At 37.7% G+C, this 13,156-nt stretch overlaps 1 protein-coding gene across 6 annotated transcripts in view; it reads right to left on the bottom strand.

The window, feature by feature from the left end:
- RBL2 (RB transcriptional corepressor like 2) overlaps positions 1-13,156 on the bottom strand; it is an 88,858-nt gene that overhangs the window by 60,327 nt on the left and 15,375 nt on the right. For 5 of the 6 annotated variants that reach the window (XM_058440983.1, XM_058440984.1, XM_058440982.1 and 2 more), the window contains exons 5-10: positions 10,356-10,484; positions 8,370-8,530; positions 8,213-8,277; positions 7,143-7,329; positions 2,294-2,460; positions 70-179 (exon numbers count right to left, since the gene is read on the bottom strand). In XM_058440983.1, coding sequence (XP_058296966.1) covers positions 70-179; positions 2,294-2,460; positions 7,143-7,329; positions 8,213-8,277; positions 8,370-8,530; positions 10,356-10,484 — 819 coding nt within the window. The remainder of the gene's footprint in view (positions 1-69; positions 180-2,293; positions 2,461-7,142; positions 7,330-8,212; positions 8,278-8,369; positions 8,531-10,355; positions 10,485-13,156) is intronic. The other variant, XM_032157346.2, reaches the window with a different exon arrangement.

Here is a 13,156-nt window from a genome sequence, read left to right as displayed (position 1 = left end):
CTTAGTAAGAAATGACTCCATTTAGTTAAACTTCAAAAATAAAAGCAGAATAACAATATTAAACCTTACCTTTAGCACAATTACTGAAATCCTCATCTGGCTGGAAATGCTGAGAATATATTTCAAACATTTCTTTCAGTCTGTTAGCAATAGCCTGGGTTGGATCTCTGGAACATGTCCTAAAAAAGGTAATGAGAAATAACATAATTTAAAGGTCTTGTCAAGTCACAAGGGGTTAAAATGTTTCTATAATTTCACTAACATGTAAATATAAAACACTCTGAACAGGAACTATACACTTCCCAAATTAATCCAAGTGATCCCATACTTCCTTTTCCAAGGTGGTGGTATTATCAGTTTGAATGAAAAAAAACTTTTCTTGTGGGAGCTACACCTTTTATTTTATATATTTATTTATTTTTTGAGAGAGAGTCTCACTCTGTCACCCAGGATGGAATGCAGTGGTGCAATCTTGGCTCACTGCAACCTCCACCTCCCAGGTTCAAGTGATTCTCCTGCCTCAGCCTCCGAGTAGCTGGGACTGCAGGCATCTGCCACCACGCCCAGCTAATTTTCGTATTTTTAGTAGAGATGGGGTCTCACCATCTTGGCCAGGCTGGTCTCGAACTCCCGGCCTCAAGTGATCCACTCGCCTCAGGCTCCCATAGTGTTAGGATTACAGGAATGAGCCACCTCGCCCGGCCGGGGCTACACCTTTCAGTGCAAGAAGTTTAGCAACCTTGGCCCCTGGGCCCATTCGATATCTATGACTGTCCCCCACCTGTCCTACACATCCCCAGTTACTGATGATCCCAAACTTGCCCTTAACTATTTCCCTAGAGGGCAGTAAAACTCCCATTAAGAACACCTGGAAGAAAATAGAATGAAGGGGTGTAAAACCCATACTACAGACTCATACAAACTGTTCCTGGCATTCTACATTTTTTTCCCGCCAATGAGGTTTATTTCAGTCTTTTTATTATTAGAAAGCAATATATGTTCAATGCAGAAGCATTATACAAATTATCACCATGTAAGCTTTTTGTAACAACTGTTTTTATTTTGATCACAAATATATATATAATTATATACATATTCTTTGTGAAAATGAAGCAAGTTTAAAAAATTATAAAGAGAATAAAAATCAATTATAGTCCTGCTAGAGATAACTACTGAATATATATACAAGCAGAATTTTTCTGGGAACACACACACACATACCTTTCAATAAAAATAGGACACTTTATTTTACCTAGTATTTACTGGTAATACTTATTTAACCCCACTAATGGTACCTAAGATTTAAAACGCTGTTATGCCTAGTTAGAAACTGTAAAGAGATCTGGAAGATACAGAGATTAAGATGGCTTCTGAAATGTATTTACCAAATGCTTCTAAATTCAAGGCAAACAAGGTGCATCTGAAAAACATGACTCAGGAAGAGGCCACAGAGATATAACTTGTTAAGTATAAATCACAATTAAGTTTATGAATAAAGTAGACTTCACGAAAATGTAAAGGAAAAGTAGTTGGCATTTAAGAAGCCTGGCTATGAGTGGGAAATTACTTATGTGTACATATAGGGTCTTCTTGATATACCACCATCAGAAATAAAATAGGGTCCTTTTGGGTCTACGTCATCATATCATAAAGTTTTAGGACTGAGAGAGACCTTAGCGGTAACTTTTCAAATCAACTTGCCAAAGGTTATGCATAAGATGATAAGATTCAGCCTACTGGGCTTTTAATTAAAACTCAATGATATTCCTACCAGTCTCAGGGAGATCAAAGGAACTAAATGCAGTGAACTTCCTTTCCAGGATAAGGATGTTTTGTAGAGCTTACAAAAGTTACAGTGGTTTTTGTCCTGCTTTATGAATGTGTGGAACTCTATTAATCTTTTCAAATCTGAGTCACCCTTCAGAACTTACCTCAGGTTCAACCCTCTTCATAAAGTCCTTTGACAATTCCCATCATTACTGAGCTTCCCCCCACCCCACCACTCCCTGAAATCTTGAAAGAACAGTTGGCAATAAGACAGTTTTGTGCCTTATTCTACAGTGTCTGGTGTTATTAGTTACTGTGTCTTGTATTATATTAAAGAAATCTAAGGAAAGAAGATCTTCCACTTATACATCTTATTGCTAGGTCCTCTATAGACTCACAACAGGACTGAGTATACAATTGATACAAAATTATTCATGGGTGAATTAAGGCACTAATAATGAAAAAATAGGAAATTGGAAAATGGTCAATAACCAAATCTTAGAAAGCAGACAGGGCTCAAACTAACCTGAGAATCTGTTCCAATTTCTCACTTGGTGCATTCCTGAGGCCTGTCAGCATGGTGTGAAGACGACTCAAGCTATGCGTAGCTGTAGAAACTGGGGTCACACAAGGGCTATTTTCCTTAATGTATCTAACACCAGTTAGTGGTGTGGAGATTCTAAGTGCTTTGGACTAAAGAAAAAAAAATTACATAGAATTAATAAAAATATTTAAAAGAACATTATTTTAGGCCAGAAAGACTTTAATTCACTTCACAACTGGGACTTCAAGCCAGTAAGACTTTATCTTTACAATATCCATAAATTTTAGTGACTCAAATGTCACCATTCTTGGAATTTAAACATAACAGCATTAAGAGCCGCCAATATCCATGTGAAGACAAAGGTGTGAAAGAATAATTTGTATTTTACCTAACTGAAAGTTTGTCTCTTAAAAGTTAAAACTCTAAAATAAGGTATAGCTCCCTACATTCCCTCTTGCAAAACTTATGCTCAGAGGCAAAGATAAGCATTCTGCTCACCTGAAAAAATTAAGACTATTATTCTCTGCTCTGAGAAATAGAATTTCACAATTCCCATCTACTGCTATTTTTGCAGACACTCAAAGATAAAAGAAAATTGTGAATTAAATTTGGTTCCAAAAAAAATCCATGATTTAACAAAAGCCTACTGATATGGTTTGGCTATGTCTGCATCAAAGCCTCAACTTGAATTGTATTTCCCAGAATTCCCACGTGTTGTGTGAGGCACCCAGTGGCAGGTAATTGAATCATGGAGGCCAATCTTTCCTGTTCTATTCTTGTGATAATGAATACATCTCACAAGATCTGATGGCCTTATCAGGGGTTTCCGCTTTTGCTTCTTCCTCATTTTTCTCTTGCCACCGCCACGTAAGAAGTGCCTTTCGCCTCACACCATGATTCTGAGGACTCCCCAGTCACGTGGAACTGTAAGTCCAATTAAACCTCTTTTTGTTCCCAGTTTTGGGTATGTCTTCATCAGCAGCGTTAAAATGAACTAATACACCCACCATCCAAATATTCAAATTTGCTTCAGAGACAGATAATAAGTTGAACATTCCCTAAAAAGGTAACTTGATGCAGAACAGCCTTCACTGGTCTTCCTGCCCCTCCTCTACCTTTGGTTACCAGAATCTATCACAGGTTTTCCCCCTAAGGTAGACAGGTCTTCAGAGAAGTAAGTTAAAGTCAACATTCTTGACAATAAATATGGAAAAGATGTGACTTGGTGTCAAAGGAGCTAGTAAAACATCTTTCTGATTTTTCAAATAAACTCTGAAAGGTTAAGATAGCTTAATAATGTCTTTTAATATTCAAGATAAACCAAATTTCCCTGTGTATTAAATGTACTTATTCTAATTTTTTAAAAAACCTAGCAAAACTTTCACCTGGCAATAGAGTCAACTATTCAAGTTTCATAAGATACAGAAAAGCACAGAAATTTACTGTATACAGAAACAAACCTACATGTTTTCTCTATGTCTTAAAGTGCAATACAACTAAGACTTTCACTTTGTTTCAAAGAAATTCATTCTATAATTAAGTCAATAAAATGATTTGGGTAGATTAATTGCATTCAAAAGGCTGCTCCCTGTCTTACAAGGTTTCTTGCAGCCAACTACTTCACTGTGCATGAACCAATGCCTACACTGGGAGGCACTGGGAGGGAAAAACACCTTGTACACAAACAGGAGAATCAACAGCAGCCAGCAGCATATAACCACATCACCCACAGGCAGCAGTAGTTTCACAGAGGAAACTAGGTGTGACAACCACAAACAGCTTCCTGCCAGAGTCCTCAAGGTCAACATGGTGCTTCTTGGTAGCACTGTGCTTAGCTTAAAGCTTCCTGTTCATTCTGATCAGGAGGAATCTTTCTTTAATTTGGGTGCAAATATTAAGTCGGTATCTTAAAAATATTAGGATGTTCCATCTCCAAATGAAGACTTACAAAATTTGGAGTGACTCTGGGCTTTGTCCTTAGTCCTCTGGTATTCTCTCTCAAATCATAGCTCTAAGTAATCCCTCCTCATTTTGTAGCTTTAAAAGCCATCTACGGCTGGGCACAGTGGCTCATGCCTGTAATCCCGGCACTTCAGGAAGCCGAGGCGGGCAGATCATGAGGTCAGGAGTTCAAGACCAGACTAGCCAAGATGGTGAAATGCCGTTTCTACAAAAAATAACAAAATTAGCCAGGCATGGTGGCAGGCACCTGTAATCCCAGCTACTCAGAGGGCTGAGGCAGGAGAATCGCTTGAACCCGGGTGGCAGAGGTCGCAGTGAGCCGAGATTGCGCCATTGCACTCCAGCCTGGGTGACAGAGCAAGACTCCGTCTCAAAAAAAAAAAAAAAAAAAAAACCTATCTGTATCCTGATGACCCCAGGACATATACACACAACCCCTAACCTCTACTGTAACTGTGAACTCCGGTCTTGTATACCTCAACTGTCTATTCAACTTCTCTAGTAGGATGCTTAAAAGACATCTCAAATTTAACATGCTAATAACCCTAAACTCTTGATTCCCCTTCCCCCAGACTTGCTCTTCCCTCTTAATAAATTTCAGTAGTAAATGTTCCCGAATGTCTACTATGTGCCAAGGGCTACATACAACACTGGTCACAGCCTTGGTGAAGCTTATATTCTAATGCAAGGAGACAGGTAATAAACAATTCTTTCTACCTACCTCCCTACTTACTGTCAGACAGTGATAAATACGAAGAGAAACACTAGCAAGCAGAGTCAGGGGGAAAGGAAGTCCTGAGGGTTGGGGAGGATGTTGTGGTTATTATTGACATAGCAGTTGGGTTATCAGAGACCAGAATGAAGTGAGAAGGAAGCCACATGAATCTCTTGAAGCAATACGGTTTAGGCAGAGGGAATTGCAAAGGCAAAGGCTTTGTGTTGCAGGCATGCTTGGCATATCTGAAGAACAAAAAAGGAGGTTAATGTGGCATAAGTGGGTGAGAAGGGAGGAAAGTAGATGAATTCAGAGAGCCAGGGCCAGATAACTTACAACATTACAGGCACTTGTCAGGATTTTAGCTTTTATATCATTCACCCAACTGGAGACATCACTGTTCTCTTTTTCTCAAACCCTAGATCCAAACCCTCAGTAAATCCTGTGGGTGCTATCTCCAAAATATGGCCCAGCTACAAACCGTTCTCTGAAGCAAGCCACCATAAACTATTGCCAGAATCTTTACAATAGCTTCTTAACTCCCTATTTCCACCCTTGCCTCTAATACCACTTTCCCAGAAGACCTTTAAAAATGTAAATCACTCTTCTTAATAACCCTCTTAATGGCTTTCACCTCAATCAGAGCAGAAGCAAAAGTCCCTACGATGGCTTCCAAAGCCTACATGGTCTGTCTGGCTCTCTTGTTCCCTCTTCCCTGCGTTATTATTATTTCCTCCCCCTCCCCCTCCCCCTCCCCTTCCTTCTCCTTCTCCTTCTCCTTCTCCTTCTCCTTCTCCTTCTCCTTCTCCTTCTTCTTTAAAGACAGGCTCTTGCTCTGTCACCCAGGCTGGAGTGCAGTGACGCGATCACGGCTCACTGCAGCCTGGAACTCCTGGGCTCAAGGGATCCTCCTGACTCAGCCTCGCAAGTAGCTGGGCCCACAGGTGGATACAACCATGGCCAGCTTATTTTTTGTATTACCATTTTATGTAGAGATGGGGTCTCGCTTTGTTGCCCAGACTAGTCTTGAACTCCTGGACTCAAGCAATCCTCTGCCTCAGTCTCCCAATGTGCTAGGATTACAAGCATGAGCCACCACACCTGGCCTCCCGTCACTTCTTACCACTTTTTCCCTCACTGTATTCCTACCACACTAGCATTCTCACTGTTCCTCCAAAAAGCCAATCCTGTTCCAACCTCACGTCTTTGCATTTGTTATGCTCTCAGCTTCAAATACATTTACCCAGCTATTCATATGGCTTGCTTCCTCACTTACTTCTGATGTGTGACACTGTTCCCAACCACCTTACCTACCACAGCCCACCCATCCCATTCTCCCCTCCCCTCAATATTTTGTGTTACTACTCCATTTTCTTCATCTATCATCACCCAACATACTATATATTTACTTGTTTATCTCCTGTACATCTCCCCACACTGGAATATAAGCTTCTTTGGAACAGGGTTCTCATGGTTATTTTGTTCACTGCTTTATCTCCAGTGTCCAGGACACAACCTGACATATAAAATGCTTTAGGAATATTTGTTGAATGAATAAGCAGACCAGTCTCAAGTCTGAAGCAGTTCACTTCCAGGTGAATTGGCCCTTGGATTACCCAGTGTCTCTATGGGGGCACTTGCCAGAAGTTTGGTGTTTTCTGTTCCACCACATAGCAGAAGGGAAACTCTTGGCCTGCATCACCCTAAGTGTCTGTTTGAAATAATACCACGTGGTCCTGAAATTCAGTTTAAAAGAATTTTCTTAAAGACTATAGATCCACAGTTTCTCCAGTCTCTTAAATGAAGGTCTCAATCAGGTCAATTATCACTTTCTAAATGCCTACACTACGTTCACTACATATAAGACCATATATTACTGGCCCATCTTTTTAAAACCAACTATTATCAGCATGACACATTTGTTTAAATTTATATTAATTTCTCTTTTTCTCAGACCTCACTAAAATGAATGAAAGTTGATATTAACAAAGCAAATATCATAGAGATACCTTTTTCAATTAAAAGAAGTATGATGAGAATTTTCTCCTTCATACTGTAAGCAAGTAAAACACAAACATGAAATTACCAAAATAAAAAAGAACCCCTGGCTTACCTGCTCCTGTATTTCTACCCTTCTGCCATGGCTAAACTCACCTTGTCAAAATGCTGCTGTAAGATGTTTTTCATCTGCACCCTTTCAGCAGTCTCTGTTCCTGAACCAGCGTTCAGACACCTAGAGAGAGTCCCAATTTCCTCCTCAGCATCCTCTCCAAGAAATATCCGCTCATCTAAATTCCCAACAGATAAAACATACTCCTCATAGGCCTTATTGATGGCTTTACTATAGGAAAAACAAATACAGACAAAATGTACTCTCTCACAGAACTGCCATTTCAATTAATTATTTCATTTTTTTATTTACTAAAAGTTCTAGTAATTTTTTGAAAGTTAAACTTTGGTAGGGTAACTTGTAGTTATAAGAACTGGATGGTACAGCTGGGCACGGTAGCTCCCGTCTGTAATCCCAGCACTTTGGGAGGCCGAGGCAGCTAGATCACGAGGTCAGGAGTTCGAGACCAGCCTGGCCAATATGGTGAAACCCTGTCTCTACTAAAAATACAAAAATTAGCTGGGCATGGTGGCACGCGCCTGTATTCACAGCTACTCAGGAGGCTGAGGCAGAAGAATCGCTTGAACCAGGGAGGCAGAGGTTGCAGTGAGCCGAGATCACGCCACTGCATTCCAGCCTGGGCGACACAGCGAGACTCCATCTCAAAAAACAAAACAAAACAAAAACTGGATAGTATCACATGTAATCCTGCTATCCCCATGCTCATCCATCACACAGTACAAGTATTTTGCTGACAGTGTTTCAGCTGCTGGTAGGTGCAGCTTCTGGTGAGAAGCTTAACTATCTGTCTAGCTGCTCTAGGCACCCCTGAAGACTTCCACACTTACACATCATCAATTTTCACCCATATAGTTCCAAAAGAATTTATTACAAAATTTATAATCCAGAAGCTTAATGAAACTTCAAAAACAGCCATACAATTTTGAACACATTTAAAAAGTGTGCTTATATTAGGTGACAGAATTTTTGCTTCCCTGTATTCTCTCACAAAACATATTCTGTTTCCAAAATACAAACAATAAAAACACTAACCTCTGAAGTTTCCTAAGTATACAATTTAAAATACTAAAACATTTTATACAGAAGTACTCACAAACTCTCTCCAAAGTTCCCAGGTTCTAGAAACCCAGTGAGATTTTCTTCTTTTCCCTTAAGGAGCTATGATGAAAGAAGAGATCCTTAAGTCGTCATGTTAAATCAAGTTTTTCTCCAGAAAACATTTTCACGTTATTTCTTTGCTATTTACGAACCTTTTTTTCATAAAGTTTCCTAATATAGGGTTTCCAGAAATGTTCCTTTATCCCCTTTGCTTCCAAAACTAGGCCATCATGTAAGGAACACAGTTTCTCAATGATACAAGGGGGGTCAGAGGAAGGTTTAGAATCTTTAGCATGAAAATCTTCAGATAGGCCTATGGTGTATAGAATCACAAAACAGAGATATCAGTTAGCACACAATAAGCCAATTTGTAATAAACTAAAATGTAAAACATAGAGTATAATTAGTATACCACTTAGCATACAAATGTATAGGAAACAGTATATATGGGCTTATTTTAACACTAAGAATTTGTCAAAAAATGGCAAATAGAAGTAAAGTGTATCATTACTCAAAAGATTTCAGATTTCAGTTATTCAATTATTTATGTAGAGATGGTTAAGGGAAACTTAAAACTTAAATTTTAGGATATCAAATTTTAGGATACTAAGATCTAAAAACCACAAAAATAAAATATAACTTTGCAAGTAAGTCTACTTTTAAACAAAAAACACCACTTTAAAAAAATTACACTGTTCAGAGATTATATACTTTAATTTGAATGTATTAGATGTATTTCATACTAGTTTACAATTTATTCTTGCCCTAGACTCAGCACAAAAGAAAAAAAATCAAATAAAAATAAAAGAGGTAAAGGTCGGGCATAGTGGCTCCATTCCTATAACCCACTTTGGGAAGCCAAGGTGGGTACATCGCTTGAGTCCAGGAGATTGAGACCAGCCCAGGAAACATGGCGAAACCTCATCTCTACTGAAAAATACAAAAAATTAGCTGCATGTGGTGGTGTATGTCTGTAGTCCCAGCTACCTGGGAGGCTGAGATGAGAGGATCATCTGAGCCCAGGAGATTGAGGCTGCAGTGAATTGTGATTGTACCACTGCACCCCAGCCTGGGTGACAGAGCGAGACCCTGTCTCAAAAAAAAATTCTTTTTTTTTTTTTTTGAGACGGAGTCTTGCTCTTTTGCCCAGGCTGGAGTGCAGTGGCGCAATCTCGGCTCACTGCAAGCTCCGCCTCCCGGGTTCACGCCATTCTCCTGGCTCAGCCTCTCCGAGTAGCTGGGACTACAGGCGCCCGCCACCACGCCCGGCTAAAAAAAAAAAAAAAAAAAAAAAAAAAAAAATTCTTTTTAATTAAAAAAAAAAAGGTAAAAGTGAAAGGAAGCAGCTTTTTGAGAATATAAAAGGGAGTTAGGATAGAAATGAGAGAAAGAACAGAAAAGAATATGAGGAACATTAAATTTACCATACCAGGAGCAACTGAACTCCACTAATTTTAAAAATCTACCTTGATAGACAAGCTGAAATTTTAATTGAGATCACCTCAAAACTGAGAATCACCCAGAATCCTATTACAATATTACTCAAATAGCAGCAGCAATATTTATTTTAACTCTATACATACTTTTTAATATTTGCTTTGTAAATAATTTGGGCTTGTAACTGTTTATCATTCATAGAAATTATATACCTAAGTTCTATTAAATGCAATGCTAAAATCATCATTTCCATATATCTGTTAGTTTAAAAGATGAAAGTTCATTTTCTTTACTTTAGAACCATAACTATTCTTCTGTACCAAAATTTGAAATAAGATTCTTTCAGCAAATTCTTTTTCATCTCCTACAATGTGTCAGGCACAAAGTTTGCCAATGTAGAAAAACACTATCAGCTTTAATGTCATCTTTGCAACTCTGAGTTTCTAAATGCCTTCTCCTTGTTGAGTATATATTTCAGAAACTTCTAAAGTTGTCATTTAAGACTTTAAACTTTGTGGTATCTGCAACTGTTTATCCAAAAATATTTTTACAGGCAACTTGACTCTTGGTTTTAAGTACCCTGGATAACTATAATGACAGGAGCTTTTCAAAATACTGATGCTAGGAAACCTATACAACTCCAAGGGTAAACATAACACAGAAACGCAGATTGCCCAAAAATCTTTGATTTACAAACCTACCTTTAAAATTAGGGTTCACAAGTTCTTTACGATTAGAACACTGAAGTGCATTTCCATAAACTAAGTCCAAAGCACACAGCAGCAGGTGATAAGAATTGACCAAATCATCACTAATCATGGGGAAATTACCTGCAGGATTATAAGCAGCTATAGAGTTAAATTAGCATTGACTTTGTAACATTTTAAAAATAATTCCTTCCTTTAATTATGACATTACAAAACACTGTACAAAATTGACTCATTACAATAAGTGTTTTGGTAAATTTACATTTTGAGATATTACTCTTATATCTTAATAAATAAATATTTATTTATTTATTTTTAAGAGACAGAGTCTTGGTGGGTCACCCAGGCTGGAGTACAGTGGTATGATCATGGCTCACTGCACCCTCAACCTCTTGGACTCAAGGGATCTTCCTGTCTCAGCCTCCTGGGCAGCTGAAATTACAGGCACACGCCATGACACACGGCTAATTTAAAAACTTTTTGTAGAGATGGAGTCTTGCTATGTTGCCCAGGCTGGTCTTGAACTCCTGGACTCAAGTGATCCTCCTGCCTTGGCCTCCCAAAGTGCTAGGATTACAGATGTAAACCACCATGCCTGGCCTTTAATAAATGTCTAACAGCTTAGTGAAAACTATAACTTTACTAAAAATGCCATTCATTCATTAAGTGTTTATTAAATACCTAGTAGCTGACTAAAACTTTATCATTGGTCTTTTCTTTGAAAATTCTGAACACAAAAAAATTTATAAATTATCTCAAACTGTAAGAAATTGTTTTGCATGAAAACATTTTTCTGTCATGAAAATTATTAGAAATACTTAGGAGACAGCCGAAAAAATAATTCATATAATTATTCTCATATACATTTTTTTTTTTTTTTGAGACGGAGTCTCACTGTCACCCAGGCTGGAGTGCAGTGGCACGATCTCAGCTCATTGCAAGCTCAGCCTCCCGGGTTCATGCCATTTCTCATATACATATTTTTAAAAGACCAGAACTTTTTATCAGACTCCAACAGTAACATTTTTAATACTTTTCTATATAAACTCAGACAAATTAATGCAACAGGTGTACCATTAAATATCTTTCAATTCCAGAGCTAATAATCCCAAGAATAATTGCTGATGCTTGGTAACAAGGAAATAAGAAATCAAAAACCTAAATTGACAGAAACATGTCATTTCTCCAGTGCTGGTTGAACTCTAACACTGAACACATTTTTACATGTAGTTAAACCATTTTATTATTATCTTAATTTCTAGGAAATTAAGAATTATTTCTAGTTATTTTATAACTTTAAGCCCATCCCTTTTTTACTTAAACACTGCACATGTATGCTTCATGGTGATTTTACCTTCTTGTATCATCAGATAAATTCAATTTAAATAGCTAACATACATATGAAGAATTATTTCCAAACCTCAGCATTTTCACACTTAATGCCTACCCAAGTGTATATGTACACACACGCACACACACCTGCAGCTTTGTTTCAGGTTTCCCTTTCTCTCTGTTCCTCCAAAGAAAGTTACCACTTACCTGAGCATATACAAAGCAATTCTTTTTTTGTATAGATGGAAACATTCAACAAATCAACTTAAATGAACTAAAGAGAAAAAAAAATTCTTCTTTGCCAAAGAGGCAAATGATAATCAACACATTAAACTGTGCATTGATATAGCCAAACCAACTTGCTTGGTTCTTCTATAAAGAGGTTTAATATTAAAATATACTTGGTTCCTCATGTGTAAAAAAGGAAGTAAGTAGCACCTACTGATTTCAAGCTACTAAGCCCATCACACCAACAAGCCTAAACTTGTTACTGGTGTGCACTTGCCACAGAAGGCAAAAAAAAAAAAAAAAAACGGCAGCACTGTAACATCTAATAAAAAGCTGAAATGCCCCTAAAGATCAGAATCCAATTTAAATTAAATTCTAGGACTCTCTCAACATGACATATTTTCTATTTCAAATCCTGACCTTACAAATAAATCTGACTTTGTGAGATATTTTATCTTTTAATCAACAAAGATAACAAGTAAATAGAAATGTTTCATCTCCAGAGTTGGCTTGTCATTAGAAAGGTGGCTATAAAAGAGTACACCTTTCCCCCAAATAAATAAGAACTGAATTAACGCAATTAAATGACTATTAGAAAAGATCATCGTGTATTATAAAAGATCACAGTGGTGGACTGTGAGAGGACAAAGGTTCTTTTTTTTTTTTTTTTTTTTTTTTTGAGACAGGGTCTCGAAGTCACCCAGACTGGAGGTGCAATCTCAGCTCACTGCAGCCTCTGCCTCCCAGGTTCAAGCGATTCTCCCACCTCAACCTCCCAAGTAGCTAGGATTCCAGGCATACGCCACCATGCCCAATCCACAAAGGTTCTTAAGGCAGAATTATTATAAACTGAATTAATGAAATAAAAGTCAAACACTGAGTTAATTACGGAGAAAAAACCACCCCAACGGGTCCAGTGAGAACAAAATAAGGACAATGAAATTATTTTTTATTGTATTGTACATGTTATATATAGTACCAAATATATTTACTTCTAAGTACACATATGCCATAAGAGACAAACAAAACAGATAAAAATCCTAGAAGTCAGACATACTTGCCCAATACAACTATATAAAAAGATTACCATCATACATAACAGCAGTCACACATTCTAAAATTTGTAGCCGCTGTAAAAATGGTTTATATACTCCAAAACCTTTATTTCATGCCACTGATCATGTCGCCTTTATCATCACTAAAGAAACATGCCAGTGTCATGTATGACAAAAGAA

The sequence above is a fragment of the Hylobates moloch genome, unplaced genomic scaffold, assembly GCF_009828535.3.
Source record: "Hylobates moloch isolate HMO894 unplaced genomic scaffold, HMol_V3 SCAFFOLD_6, whole genome shotgun sequence".
Classification (NCBI taxonomy): domain Eukaryota; kingdom Metazoa; phylum Chordata; class Mammalia; order Primates; family Hylobatidae; genus Hylobates; species Hylobates moloch.
This window is presented reverse-complemented; position numbering and strand designations above follow the sequence as displayed.